Genomic DNA, 14,698 nt, shown 5'->3' with positions numbered 1-14,698 from the left:
TGCTCAACCAATGCCCTCTAATTTTTCAGCTTTGGCTTCCAAGATTCCCATCAACAATAAATCTATTATTCCTTTCCCAAGATTTCTTTATAGTGGCAGATACCCTATGGCTTTTAATGATCTGACTGTGCCCACTTAGATTTTGATGTTCTGTTGGTCGAAACAGTTTGAATTTTTTGCCTTACTTTATTTCTAGAAGTCCCTGTTAGTCCATCAGTGGCTGCCACGTACTGTGGACTCCCAATGTAACTGTCCCAGGACCTTTTCAGGATCCCAAAACCTTTCTGGGAACTTTAAAAAACCTCTCTCCTTAAAAAAAAATGTGGATAAAATTTGTTTGGATCTGAGAGCTGCACACAGAGCGTAGCATTCAAATCCACAAGCGACTTACCACCTTCGGTGATTTCAAAAATTTCAGTGGATACCTTGCCTACACCTTGTCCCTCAACCTTTAGCAGTCAGCTTCCTATCCTTGTTGCCAAAACTGTTAAAATGTAAAGAAGACAAGTTTAGGTGATATAAACAAACTGTAACACTTCCTGAATCAGGTTATTAGTCAAAAATCTTGAGAGTGGTGACTGCCTGATTCATGTAGTATTAAATAAGTTAAGTTTGTTTGTATCACCTAAATTGTTTTCTTTAAACATTTCAACAGAACATAGGTCACAGATATTTGCATAAGATTTTTTTTTAATGTATCAGATTGTTAAATATACAGTGCATAGGGGGATGGAGTAGGAGGGGATATATATATTTTTTTACTAGCAAAATTTTTAAATTTAAAATCCATTTTCATTTTAGAATAAATGATCATGAGAATTGTGCATCATTGTTACTTGGAGCCATAGATTCCAGTATTGTCAATTGTAGAGATGACAAAGGCAGGTAAGTGATGCCGCTTTTTGTGATGAATCTTAGTCTCTGTTTTCTGGTTTCAGAGTGGCCAAACATCTTTTCTTTTTCCCATTGAAAAAGTAATATATAAGCATGGTTTTAAAAATTTAAATATTATAAAAAATATATAATTAAAAGAAATGTTCTTGTTAGCCCAGAAGCCCCCGCCTCTTCCACTGAGGAAACCACTTTAAACTGTTCTTTACAAATTTTTATGTTATCCCAAATATTTTCTACACATGACTATAAACATATATAAAAATATATATGCTAATATTCCTTTTATGCAAATAAAGTATTCTATAGCAATGCTCATGTTTTAGTATGTCTTGGAGATCTTTCCATACTAGAACATAAAGACTACCATTTTCTTGTTAAAGCTTCATATTATTCATTTGAACAGATATGTTATAATTTAATCCCCCTGCTCTCTGTTGAAGGACATTTAGGTTGTTTCCAATATTTTGCTATTTCAAAGAGTGGTGCAATGAACAGTCTACTACTATATGTATCTGTTCATATGACCAAGCATATCTAGGAGATAAAGTCCTGGAAGTAGAATTACTTTGTTAAAAGGTCAGTAGTTTTTAATTTTGACAAATAGTGCCAAATTTTCCTTCCAAAGAAATCAACTATCCACATTAGATAATGTGGGCTCTTAAAAAAAATTTAAATAGCCAATTATCTACAATTTTAAGGCTTAATTTTGAACATATCTTTATCAAAGATGAGAGAGAAGTCACTGGAATTCAAGATTAAAGGGGTCAGTAAAGATGCTAATTTCAGGTGTAACAGTGCACTGGTCGTGCATCTACACAGTCTAATAATATGGAATGCCAACTATAACTAAATATATATGTAGTCACGGGACATGGAGCACAGCATAAGGAAGGTAGTCAATGGAATTGTCACAGCTGTATACAATGTCAGAGGGGTAGTAGTTTGAGGGAGGGGAGTTATCACGTTGTGAGGGGTGTAAATGTCTAACTATTACGCTGCTTTGTACACCTGAAACTAATTTGAAACATTGGGGAAAAAGATGCGAATTTCATTACCAGAACCACCACCTTTCCCCTCCACGTAGGTGACACCCTCGTGCCCACCCTGAATGGCCTTTAAAGGAGACCTGATCATTATCTCTATATACTGAGAAGTTTGAAATCCCTACGACAACACCATGCACATGTTTCTCAGGCATTTACAGAAAGAGAGGGTGTTAATTTTAAAGGAAGATAAATCATACTTGTTTTACATTGCTAGGACACCGCTTCATGCAGCAGCATTTGCTGATCACGTGGAGTGCCTGCAGCTACTTCTGAGACACAATGCTCAAGTGAACACAGCAGACAATTCGGGAAAAACAGCACTGATGATGGCTGCTGAGAATGGGCAGGCAGGCGCTGTGGGTATGTGCTTAATGCTTGGACTGCACATTTATGCTTCTCCAAAACCAAAGTAACGTAAAATCGAGAAATCAGTTATCTTTTTGGCACGTACATGTAAAAAAACACAAATATTCTATTTAAGCCACCAGATTCTACTTGCTAATTGTCTGCAGTCCCCTATTACTTGATTGTTGATGGACCTATCAAAGTGAGCCAACCTTTCTGCAGTGAAATGTCTTGACATTTAGAAGCCAAATATAACAACAGAATCATTTTATCTGGAAATAACGAAACTGTAAACAATTAAAATTAATACCTATAGACCTTGGATTTGGATAGAACAAGTATGGCAATAAATTACTCCTTTTTTCATTAAAAACATTAAATATTATGTGAGCTGTGCTAAAAGTTACTGTTTCTGTAGCAGCTTCTTCAAAATGCATGTAGTTTGAGTAACTCTCTTTTGGCTTTTTCTATAGATATTTTGGTGAATGGTGCCCAGGCTGATCTGACTGTAAAGGATAAGGACTCGAACACACCCTTACATTTGGCTTGTAGTAAAGTATGTAAATGAATTTGAGTCACTGTTATTTAGTGTTATAATAATTATAACACTTACATTCTATTTATCTCAGAAGTGTGTATCATGGCTCTTAATTCAGATGTACATTTTCCCAGGATGTTGTCAACTCTAACCAGAATCAAAGGGGGAGAGGCAAAGGGCAGACCCAGACAGGAGTTGACGGGGATACGCTTTTCGTGGCATTTGCCACCTGCGTCCTTGCTGCCGTCTGACCTGCAGCCACTGCGTCTGTCTCCATGCTTGTGGAACCTCATTTTGGTTTTAAACAAAAATTAAGACCTGGCTTCTGAAATATAAGCAGTTTTCCTTGTTTTCATTTTGTTCCATTGGAAGGCATTGTAATAATACACACACAATACTCTCCTGTGAGACAAATACACAGGTTCACGTGCATGTCTACCTTCTCCTTTTTTCCTGGTGTCTAGTTCAATGCAAGGGCTGCACTTAGTTTTTGTTTTGTTTTGTTTTGGTTTGTTTTTAATAGCTTTGTGTTCACATGTAGTTCAAGGTCCCTGCTTCCATAAAAAGTAAATGATATATATAAATGTATGATTTTACAAAAGTGGGATCATACTACTTTATAACCTGCTTTTGTTACTGAACCACATATTTTGAATATCTCTTTTAGACATATTATAGTGTTTTTTTTAGAAGCTGTGTGATATTCTACTTTAGAAATATGCCATCCTTTGTTCAACCCATCCCTATTGTTAGACATTTGCTTGTTTTCAGATATAAGCTACTATAGATAATATTTGTGGAGAAATCTTTCTTTAGGAATCCTTACTCATTCCTTTAAAATAAATTCCTAAATGTGAATTATTGACTCTGAGGCTATGAACATTTTGAAGAGCAAATTACCCATAAAGTCACAGCCATCAACACTCCGTCAGCAGTGCATCAGAGTGGAACCTCCATGGACATTTCTAAAGTTGTATTTAAGGGTCTCCCTTATAAGGCGTTAGAGTCTGACACCACTTGACACCAGTGATGGTGGTTTATTTCAATACAGTTACAGTATTACAGGTGTCATCTATACCAAGTTGTACGAGAAGTCTCTGCTCTTTCTTTCGTTGCTTGCGTTTTCACACTTCCTGTTCTGGGAAGCTCATGGAAACCTCAGAAAGTGCTCAGTTTCATGAAGTTTACTTCAAGGTCTAGTTTTCATAAATAGAAGTGTAATGCTATTCAATCTTTATTATGCCATTGAATCACCTGAAGATCTTGTTAAAATGCATCTTCTGACTCTGGTAGCTCTGGAGTGGAGCCTGAGATGCAACATTCCTCACTCCCAGGGGAGACCTATGCTGCCACTCTGCAGGCCACAATCTGAGGAGCAAGGGCTTGGGAAGCCATGACCCCTTAACAGGGCGTAGGCCTGAAATCACGAAAGGGTCTCTGACTTATCAATTGATTTTTTTAAATGATCAACTATCTGTTGTGATAAAATGCAGAGATAATTTCCCTTTGTTGAGGAAGAAATAAATGAGCTTACTTGAAAAAGTGTCCTTTCGCAATATAGGGCAGTAAATGATGAGTGATACAGATGATAGGTATAATGGGAATCCCAGGGGTAGACGGATGGATCACTGAAGTGGTCATTGAAGGCTTGAGAAAGGTAATGGGACTTGACTTATGTTGAAAAAGTAATGTTGAAGGATACTCCTAATTCTATTCTGTTTACCAGCTGACCTAGCTGAACTAGTATCTGTTTCAGGTCTCTGGACATTAATTCTAAAAATTATTTTAGAAATATTATTGTTTCAGGTCAAATTTATATGAACCACGTTCTAGTAGACCTTATTCAGAATCTTGGAGAATCTAGGGCCCTTTAAATCTTCTCTTTTTAAAAGAAAACAAATTGCTCAGGCAATAGCTTTATAAAATATGTTTAGGTGGAGGACATTCATTTTAAATTTAAAGCGTAATGAAATGATTTTTCTGGAATTTTTCAGTGTCTCTGTCCTGTGTTTCTTAATCTTTTCTTTTTTTTTGTCAGGGTCATGAAAAATGTGCCTTGTTAATACTTGACAAGATACACGATGAGAGCCTTATTAATGCAAAAAATAATGCACTGCAGACGTAAGTGTGACTACTAAAGTTTGACTCAGATGCAAATTCATAGTCATTTATTCAACAGTGAATACTAAGAGTTTGCTTTGGGCCAGGCTCGAGCTGGGAAACACAGTGCTGAAAGACACAGACCTTCATGTTTAGTCACATACCTACAAATATTGACCAAGCTAGATATTTTTAGTTAGAATCTGTGTTTTGATATGCCTTCATAGAAATTTGTGAGATCTGTGTTTTACTTTGCTGTTACTTCTATGATAATATTATAAACACAGTGGATGGTTAGAAAATCTTATGGTCTGACGTATTTGGGGAAACTACTTGTATAAATGTGTTAGCATTATGTATTCTTACTAAAAAAAAATGAGTTTTATAAATCAGGTTCCCAGAATATATTTGAAGAGTTTCTAAGCTATTTGTCTTAATTATATTTTAATGTAATTCAGTGTCATCCTCAGTGTGAAAGATCTAAAAGCTGCTTTATTTTCTATTTTAGGAAATTAGGCATTTGTTTTAAGAGCAAAGGAATATTAAATTTTCTTTCATTAAGATTCGTAAGTAATATATAGCAGAATATACTGGCTTTGACATTATTCTTTAAGATATTTTAAATTCAGTAAAGTATAATTTAGTGCATTTAGTAATAGGTTTGAGATTATATATCTGGGTGATATTAACTAGTCATATGGATTAACTGTATAAAACAATGATTCAAATACTGGAGTAGATATGCAGGGGTAAGGAAGCTTCTGGAAAACACACTAGAGCTTGAGTTTTTCCTCTGGCTTCCTACATACTGTCATCGAGGTTGTTTGAGATGCGGTGTATTTGTAGTATCTGCAGAGAAGAATTCTGGGAACAACATGAGAACTGTTGAATCATTAGCACCTGGAAAAGATCTGGTCAACAAATCCCTTTTTTAAAAGTCTAAGCGTTCAGATACTATTTACAGATTCTTAAGTATTTCCTTCCTTTTATCAACACAGGCTACTAAATGACACATTTTCACACACATGTATATCACAGCTGATGCTCCGTGTTCTTTTTGCAGACCCCTCCACGTTGCTGCACGCAATGGCTTGAAGGTAGTAGTTGAAGAGCTGCTGGCCAAAGGGGCCTGTGTCCTCGCTGTAGATGAAAACGGTAAGTGGAAAAAGCAAACAATTACTGCAGGTACCTTCCCTATGTTGTGAACCCAGAGGAAATGAGACATATAGGAGCTAGTTAAAAAGGCAGTAGGAATTCTCTCTCTCTCTCCCTGTGTGTGAGAAATCAAACAAGGATAATTTGTCCTGTCTGTCTTTGTAAAATACAGAGTCTACCTGTAGACCACCAGTGCCTTCCATTGTGCATGTAATGTCAGCAGCTGGTCTCTGACTCCTCAGCGTGGTGATTAAAATATTTTAGATACGCTAAAAAGCTTTCAAGGTGGCATTCGCAATTCTGATCGCATACGCTGAAGAGTTAGGGATTAGACATCATTAGTTGCATGCTCAAGGGCTCAAATGAAAACCAGGTCTTTGTATTTCAGTTCATTCTGAGATCAAACCTTTTTTTTCTTTTTTTTTTTAAAGAAGAGATCAGAACTCATATTCCCAATATGGATATTTGGGGAACATGAATAAAACTTTTAAATTAATGTCTAGGCTTGAAACTTCTCCTGATCTATATAACATTCCTTTTCTAAATGAACTAACTCTTAACAGAAGCCTTCTACTCTGCTTCCTAAGAAATTTTGAAAGCTAATGAACACTAGAATTGTATTAAATTGCCATTTTAAGCAGAATGCCTATTAACCTTGGGGAGCAAAAGAGGAACTTCTGGATATTTATGAATTAAGTAATTTTTTAAATGTGGCATTAATTGTGGCATTTGATTAAAGTATTATAATAAAATGTATTAACGTAACTCAATTAACTGCTTATTACAGGTATTGGAATTAGCAGCTCATGCCTATTTCTCAGAAGTAAGCAGCCATATGACATCATTAGCTAACTCCTATTAGTTTTGGTTTTGCAGCCCCATTTATCCTAGCATGTACCCTGCTCTGTCCCCAACTTGATTCATGTAGGAGGTGCAGAAAATTCTCTATTACTCCATCTCCTTTGTTTTCCCTCCTCACCTTCCCTCACTCCCTTATCACTAATATATACCTTAGGGTTGGTGTGCAGAGGCCCATAGTTTTTCTCCAAAATGACTAAAGAGATCAGAATAAATTAGTTGTGCTTCTCTGGTGGAAGTCTGAGACAACTGAGGCTCATCCAGCCAATAGGGAGCTTGGGCCTGTCTCGGAACTTGGCGACCTCCCAAAGGCCTGGGAACATTTAGGGCAATTTTTTCCAACAGTACAATCATAATTCTTTTACTCATCACAGACATTTGTGGAATAGAATGTTCACATACCTGTCCATTCTTATTTGTTTTTATACCAGTGAAGGAATAATCTGTGAAGGATGGTGAAGGGGAAACAGAAATGGGGTCAAGTGCTGCTAAACAAAACAACAAAAAGTTACGTTTTATTGAGTCAGTTCCTCTGAATAAATGAGTGAATAGTAGTAGGAACTTCGGACAGCAGAGAGGACAGGCTGACCCTTTCAGAGCAGTAGAATTAAGGTGAAATAAGATAATAATTACATCAAAGAATGTAATTTTATCTTCCCACAGCACCTATTTCACGCTAGTTTTCCCTTCTGGACTAGACCCATCAAATCTAAATGGGAGAGAATGACACAACTCTTTGTCAACCATAGCAATTTTCCCACATCTGTTATGTTTAGAATTGAGGACTTTGGTTGGCCGTGTTGCTATTTTTAACAATTCTGTTAAGTTTCTTTAAAATGATAGCACACTTTTAATTACTGTGCCTTCCTATGTCTCTACTCAAATAATTCCATTTCTCTAAAACCAGTTAATTGGTGTATACTTATATAAAGTATATACAGAGGGTGCCAAAAAAAGGTATACACATTTTAAGAAAAGAAAAAACTGTATTAAAATTACACTGATGGTGACTACTTTGAGTACTTCTTGTAATTGCAGAAGTCAAACATGACTTGTATTCATCTTTTGTTATTGGTATATAATATTATTACAATTTTAATTCAATTTTTTCCTTTCTTAAAATGTGTATACATTTGTTTTGTCATCCTCTGTATATAAAGTGACAAAGCTGCATGACTCACTTTTACAGACATCTGAGTTTTATTATCTTTTCTAATCTGACCCACGATTACCTACCTATGATGGAAAGTCATTGTTCTCAGAATGAGAGTGCTGTGGCCCTCGCCCGAGGCGCATGGTGTGCGTGTGCTCTCCAGTGGAATCACCTTCCTGATTGTCCTGCTGCTGTTTTTTGTGGAATTGTGTCCCACTCCCACTCCCCTGTGTTTCTGTTCACTAAATGAAGACTGGAATTCTGCCTAACTTCAGATAATATATAGTGCTTGTTGTTGTCATGTAAGCTGAAAAAATAAACCAAACAACCCTTCATAAAATGTCTCCCCCTCCAGTCCCCTCTAGCCTCACCCCTAGCATGACTCGTGGGAAGTAACCCCTCCTTTTGCCTGGCATGATTGCTAACTCAACATACATCTCCGAGAGTGAGGTCATACGAGATGTACTGTGGAATGCTCACACTGCCTCTGGATTTCCCAGACTAACCACTGCTTTGTCTGAATTTACGCCCAGGTCATACCCCGGCCCTGGCTTGCGCTCCTAACAAAGACGTGGCTGACTGCCTGGCCCTCATTTTGGCTACCATGATGCCTTTTTCTCCTTCCAGTACAATGACGGCTGTCAACTTCATTTGTTTTAAAAAAGACAATTTGAGCAGGACGACCCTCTCCAATCTGGGGAGCATGGTTAGCCTGTGCAGTAACAACGTAGGCTCGGAGGATGGGTACAATGAAAATGATTCTGATTCAGAAACGTTTTGACTTTGGACTGTAGAAGCTTTTTCTTGATCAACCATGTTGGAGAAAGGGAAAGAAGCTTGAATTCCAGGTTTAGGTTGTGTCCAAGTATTATTATGGCCTCGAGCTTCCAGAAGCCAGTAGAGAAGGAATTAATCAAATGGAGGGAGGGCAGCTAAGCTGTAGGGCAAAGCACTCACACAGATGGCCCCAATTTTTATTTGTTTCATGTTTTCCTTAGATGTAAGATACTTCTGTGAAAGTCTACCTCTCATTTTTAAGTAAAGAATAAAAAATGCACTTAATTTTTTTCTTTGGGCATAATGTACCAAGAGGGAAGTGTTTCCTATAAAGTGTTTTTTGTTTGTTTGTTTGTTTTTTTGCCCTCCTGTACTCACTTGGCAGTGAGTTCTCAGAAGTATATCAATGTGACATTTATGTCCCCCAGGAGGGGAGAGGAGAGGTGGGTAGGAAATGCCTCAAACCTCTTCTCACTTTGATGTTTACTTCCTCACTAGAAGCCAAAGGTAAAAGTGCTCATCTTCCGTAATTATGCCTGTAATAATGTTTTTAAGGGAGTCCAATTACTCATATACTGTCTATAGTAAGCACTTAAATATCCAGAACTTCTTTCTGAGGATATTTGTTAAAGTTGCCAGATGAAGGGGAAAATTCACTGAAAACTGAACTTGCTTTTTTTTTATTTAACATCAATGTGGCACCCAGTGCTCCCCCATAACAAGCCTGTGACTTATTTTCACTCGAGTGATTGAATCCAAATCTATCTAACAACATTTCAGGTGAAAATTATATTGCACCAAAACTTGGAGACATATGCAAGTTTAATATGAAACTACCCTTTATTGATTTGTCTTTAAATCAAAATATTAACTTTTTAAAAACATCAGGACCATCAGCATTTTTCATCAATAGTAAATGTTCAATGAGCTTCTCAGTAAAGGTCATGCCAAGTGAGTGAAAGTGTGACTGCAAAAGGGAACAAAGAAAATGAAAGGAGGAGGTAGAAATGGGTGATGTGGAAATTAAAGCCAATTGATAGTTGCTTGATGATGAAATCAACATAGTACTGTGTCTGCTCCTTCTGCCAAAGCTTCTAGGTCAAATGGACCTCGTTCTGCACCTGGAATAGCTGTACAAAAAGAAGAATGAGACTGTTTAAAAATTATGCACATACACGTGTGCACATATATGTGTATATATAGCTATATATATATGTCTGTAGTTCATCAACCAGCTATACATGAGGACCAAATGCTTCAGTCTAGAATGGAAGATTTAAATTGTTTTCCTTCAAAATGAAAGTGAGAACTGAAGTAACTTTTCTACAGAATTTAAAATGTAATCTTTTTGTGTAACAGTCTTTGTTGTATTTTATATTTCTTATGACAGAAGTTTCTAGTTGATGGTTTAACATTTGTAACTGATGATGTGTTGACCACGGCTTATTTTTTTGCCAAACTAAAGAAAATGTTCATATACTTTTGATGTGAATGTGTTTATATTTATTTGAAATGAAACAAATGCCTAGGAAACATCCTTTGTTCTCTCTTTTAATTGCTGTGTGTCTTACTTGGAATAACACAAAAGCAGAAAAATGCATAGGGACCTCCATGGGCTAGCCAGCAGTTCTGGGGCCAAGCACAGCACTTCTACTGCTAAGGTTTCCAGCCGACCCTCGGGATCCCCCAATTGATTGGAGAGGAGTACAACATCCATCGCCCAGCCCCAGTCGGTAGCCAACGTAGAGTTTAGAAGATACTGGAGTCCTTATGCTCTTCTTCCAGATGAAAACTGAAGCACATAGTGGATCATATGCACAAAGGTGGCCGAAAGAAAGGTACAGAAATTATCCTAAATAGTACACTGAAATCTCACAGGGTTCCTGTAACCTGATGGGAAACCATATCAGTGTGTGAGCACATGTACCTAGAGGAGAAATAAAATCACCAGCTCAAGTGCTATTTTCCGCTTAAGGAAGAGACAGGAAAGAAACATTTTGCATTAGGACAGTGTTCTCCGACCATTTTATAATCGGTTCCATTTTCACCCTGGAAATTTCTATTTCATAGTGTCTGCGAACAGTGTTCTATCGTATCTGGATCAAATACAGATCTGTATTATGTTTTTCATCTAACTGCAAAAGACTTTGATCTCCTTTTAATATCCTGGATTTAATTAAAAACTCATGTTGTGCACTTCACAAATGAGAATTTGTTCAGAAGACTTACAGAATTGGAATTAATTTCATTGAAAATTTTCAACACCATCAACACTGCACTTTTAATTCTTGGTGTCGTGTTCCCCTCCTTCCTCTATCCTTTTTGTTTGATGAGAGAAGATGACTTTTTTAAAGTAGATACATTGCTGATGAGAAATAATGACCTTATCTTTACCAAAACACTGAAAATGAGGGAATCCAATACTGAAGAAACACGATGCTGCAGTGTCTTTTTCCAGAAATGGATGGAAATCTGGCTCAGTTGGTGTTTAAAGCAGGAAATGATATCCCTGCTTTTAATGGCGAAGCAGCGTTAACGTTTTTCCTGTAGAGTAGCGCAGAGAACAAGGAACGTTGTTGCACAAATGCGGTGACAGCCCTGTGACATTATCTCCATGGAGCTGAGTTTTGACTTTTCTCCCTCTCTTACTGATAGAAAGAAGGAGGACAAAGGAACAAAATGAAATCATGCTAACTATGAACTGTTCATTGAACCAATCTCTTCTTTTTCTCCCGCCCCACAAGACCAATTATTTTCCTTTAAGAAATACTTTAAAAACTACGAGTTCTCTGTTTTTCAAGTACATCTCTTAGAAATAAAAATAGATTTGCAACAAAGCTTTCTAAGAAAAAAAACCCCAGAAAACGTGATGCTTTTTATGGAGTCTTAGTTGTTTAGTGCTTTTACCTGAATGTGTTATTTTTAGACTGTATTTTAACCACAGCCACAGGGATTGTGTTTCATTGCACTTAACCTGTTCAACAGTGTCTGCCTATCTTTGGTAAATACTATCTCCAAATTGCCTAAAATCTGCTATGATTCTACAGTAAATAGCTCAGGGGATTTCTATTTATCACTACTAAAAGGGCACCATAGTATGTTTTGGTACTTTAGGCAGTAAACAGCTGCTTGATTTATTATTTTATTATTAAATTAGAACAAGAACATCAAATGGATTTGCTGCACTAGTTATTCTTTGTACTGTTTGAGCAACTTGGTTTGCTTATCTGTTGCGTTGGTTGAAGAACTCATCCCTTTTTTGTCTTGTAATATGAAGTTAGAGTGCCTTTTTATATTTGTATAGTCTGAAAATGTTCTGTGAAATGTTTTGTATTTTTTTCATTTGAGTGTTATCAGAGCAATATAATACCAGTGAGTTTTCATTTCAACCTTTCTTCGAATGTATAAAGTGTCTTTTTTTCCTATTTCCCCCTTCATCTGCTTTGAAATGAAAATGAAAATGCCGAAGTTTTCTATAGGAGTTATATTTGATTTTGCAGTGCTAAAATGCTTTCTTCTTACAAAACTGTAAACCATAGGTCAGTGTTATAAGGGAAAAGCGTTTTAAGATAGTGACAATCTGAGTGTGTGTACAAAATGTAATTCTATGCGTTTCTTATGCAGTGATCTGAAAATTCAAAGCAAATATCTTTTGTTTGGTAGTTTGTCTCTATATTTTATGCTTTAGCATGTGCAATATATCTTTGCAAAGCACGATGATACCAATCTGGTGCCAGTGTTATATTTTGCATAACATATTTGTAACAGCATAAAATATTGTTTGATGATTTCAGTGGGATTTTGTCTGTAATGTTTTCTTATGTAAATTGGAGTTGAAGGACTCTGGTAAATGTCATGACTGTAAAAATGAGGAGAATGACTTTCAGTTTAGTGAATGACTTCGAACCAATCTGAATCTTCTCAAGCACAGTTTAATACTTTTTCAACTACTGAATGCTGAAAATGTAATGAAGTACTTAACTGTAATATACTATGGAAATGCATTCAGATGGTTATTTTTACAAATAAAAACGGTACAAATATTGTTGAAATTTGTGTTGTCTTTAATTTTTCCAATTTATGCTGTTTACCAATTATTCTGTTAATTTAAATCTTTATCCCCCCCACCAAAGCCAAATTAACCTTAAGTTTTGAAAATAAAAGAAGTGCATCTCCAGATTTGCTATTTCTGTTTATATCATCACAATTAGAGGAAATAATTTGTAACATGTATGTTTGTATTGATTATATTTATTTATGCCTCCATAAAAGATTTGAGCAGCCTTGCAAGAAAAGACATGTGATGAACTAGAAGTATAAAAATTAAGACAGGGAAAAAGAATACAAACAAATATAGAAACCATAAAGTTTAACACAGTGGCTGTGACCGAACTTGCTTTTGTTCTAATCTTCCTTGCGTTCGAGGTAAGAGGGAGAAATGTGACTAATTCTATAGATTGCTTATATCAGAAAGGTGGAAGCCTACTAGGTCCTCAAAATTGTGAAATCAACCGTCTTATCTTTGTTGCTGCTACCACTATCCTTCATAGCAACAAAGGCTTTATCTCTCTGCGCTGTTCTCAAAGGTATCTATAAAATTTCCTCTCCATCTCACCATTTAAAATGTCTCTCCTTAAGTAGTAAGTTCAGGGACAGTTTAGAAGCACCAAGGAACAAATTCCTAATGTAGAATTTCCAGCTGATGAAAAAGAGATTGGGGGGAGAAGGGCTTCCTGAGTTCCTCAAATCACAGTATTAGAATGTTAGCAGTTCTTACAGTCTAGCCCAATCTCATCACCATCTTTTTCATGAAGAAACTGAATCCCAGAGAAGTTATACAATTTGCTCAAATTTGTGTAATTAATGGTTTGAATGTACAACTTGTGCCTATAAATGTTCTCTCTTCTATGCCATCTTGCCAAATAATGTTGTATGTGTTGTTTTTTTTAACTAGAGATGTTCAGAGAGGTTTTGCATTCTTCCCTATCCTTATTTATGTAAATATGCAAATACGACGGCTTTTTATTCTTGAAGATTGTAAAGCATGAGTCATACCACAGGTGAGTACTTTCTGTAGTTTGCAGCAGACTGAGATGAATATATTAGTAAGCTAATGTTGTGTAACAAATTACCTCAAAACTTAGGGACTTAAAACAACAAATGTTTGTTATCTCACAGTCTCTGTGAGTCAGGAGTCCAGGCATGGTTTAGTTAGGGCTTCTACCACAACGTCCCCCACAGGCTATAGTTATGGTGTTGACCAGGGAAAGATTCATTTTGAAGCTCGCTTACATGGTTGTTGGCAGGATTCTTCATTGGTTGCTGGACTGAGGGTTTTAGTTCTTCGATGGCCGTTGGCTGCCCTCAGTTCCTTGCCAAATGTGCCTTTCCATGGGGCAGCTCACAACATGGCAGCTTGTCTCATGAGAGCGAGCAAGCTGAGAAAAGCCAGAGAGAAAAAGAGCAAGACAGAAGTCACAGCTCTTTAACTGAACCTCAAAGTGACATTCTGCCATTTCTCCCATATTCTATTCATTAGAAGACAGTTGCTAGATCCAACCCATACACAAGGGACGGGGTTTACCAAAGGTGTGATACCAGGAGGCAGGGGGAATCACTGGGAGCCATTTCAGAAGCTATTTACCACCCTGGGACTATCACAGTGTCCTCCCACAGTACATTATTATACTAAGATAACTTATTCCCAGTCATTGCTGAAGAAATAGTTTACTTGACTTCCTAACTTCACCCTTTCATGAAAAACGTAGGGCTCCCCTAATTTCACCTGTGTTCTCATAAGCAGGCAGAAAGGGGATAATGGCTTCCACTGCA

At 36.7% G+C, this 14,698-nt stretch overlaps 1 protein-coding gene across 6 annotated transcripts in view; it reads left to right on the top strand.

Moving 5' to 3' along the window:
- ANKRD44 (ankyrin repeat domain 44) overlaps window positions 1–12,918 on the top strand; it is a 293,435-nt gene extending 280,517 nt beyond the window's left edge. For 2 of the 6 annotated variants that reach the window (XM_081051007.1, XM_081051005.1), the window contains exons 23-29: window positions 802–885; window positions 2,155–2,300; window positions 2,759–2,841; window positions 4,862–4,944; window positions 5,987–6,078; window positions 6,866–6,901; window positions 8,623–9,015. In XM_081051007.1, the coding sequence (XP_080907133.1) occupies window positions 802–885; window positions 2,155–2,300; window positions 2,759–2,841; window positions 4,862–4,944; window positions 5,987–6,078; window positions 6,866–6,901; window positions 8,623–8,870 (772 nt within the window). In that variant the 3' untranslated portion in view covers window positions 8,871–9,015. Of the gene's footprint in view, window positions 1–801; window positions 886–2,154; window positions 2,301–2,758; window positions 2,842–4,861; window positions 4,945–5,986; window positions 6,079–6,865; window positions 6,902–8,622 lie in introns of all 6 variants that reach the window. The other 4 variants (XM_081051008.1, XM_081051006.1, XM_081051010.1 and 1 more) reach the window with 2 other exon arrangements.
- The last annotated feature ends 1,780 nt before the right edge of the window (window positions 12,919–14,698 follow it).

This window comes from Rhinolophus hipposideros, assembly GCF_964194185.1.
Source record: "Rhinolophus hipposideros genome assembly, chromosome: 6".
In the NCBI taxonomy this organism is placed as follows: Eukaryota; Metazoa; Chordata; class Mammalia; order Chiroptera; family Rhinolophidae; genus Rhinolophus; species Rhinolophus hipposideros.
This window is presented reverse-complemented; position numbering and strand designations above follow the sequence as displayed.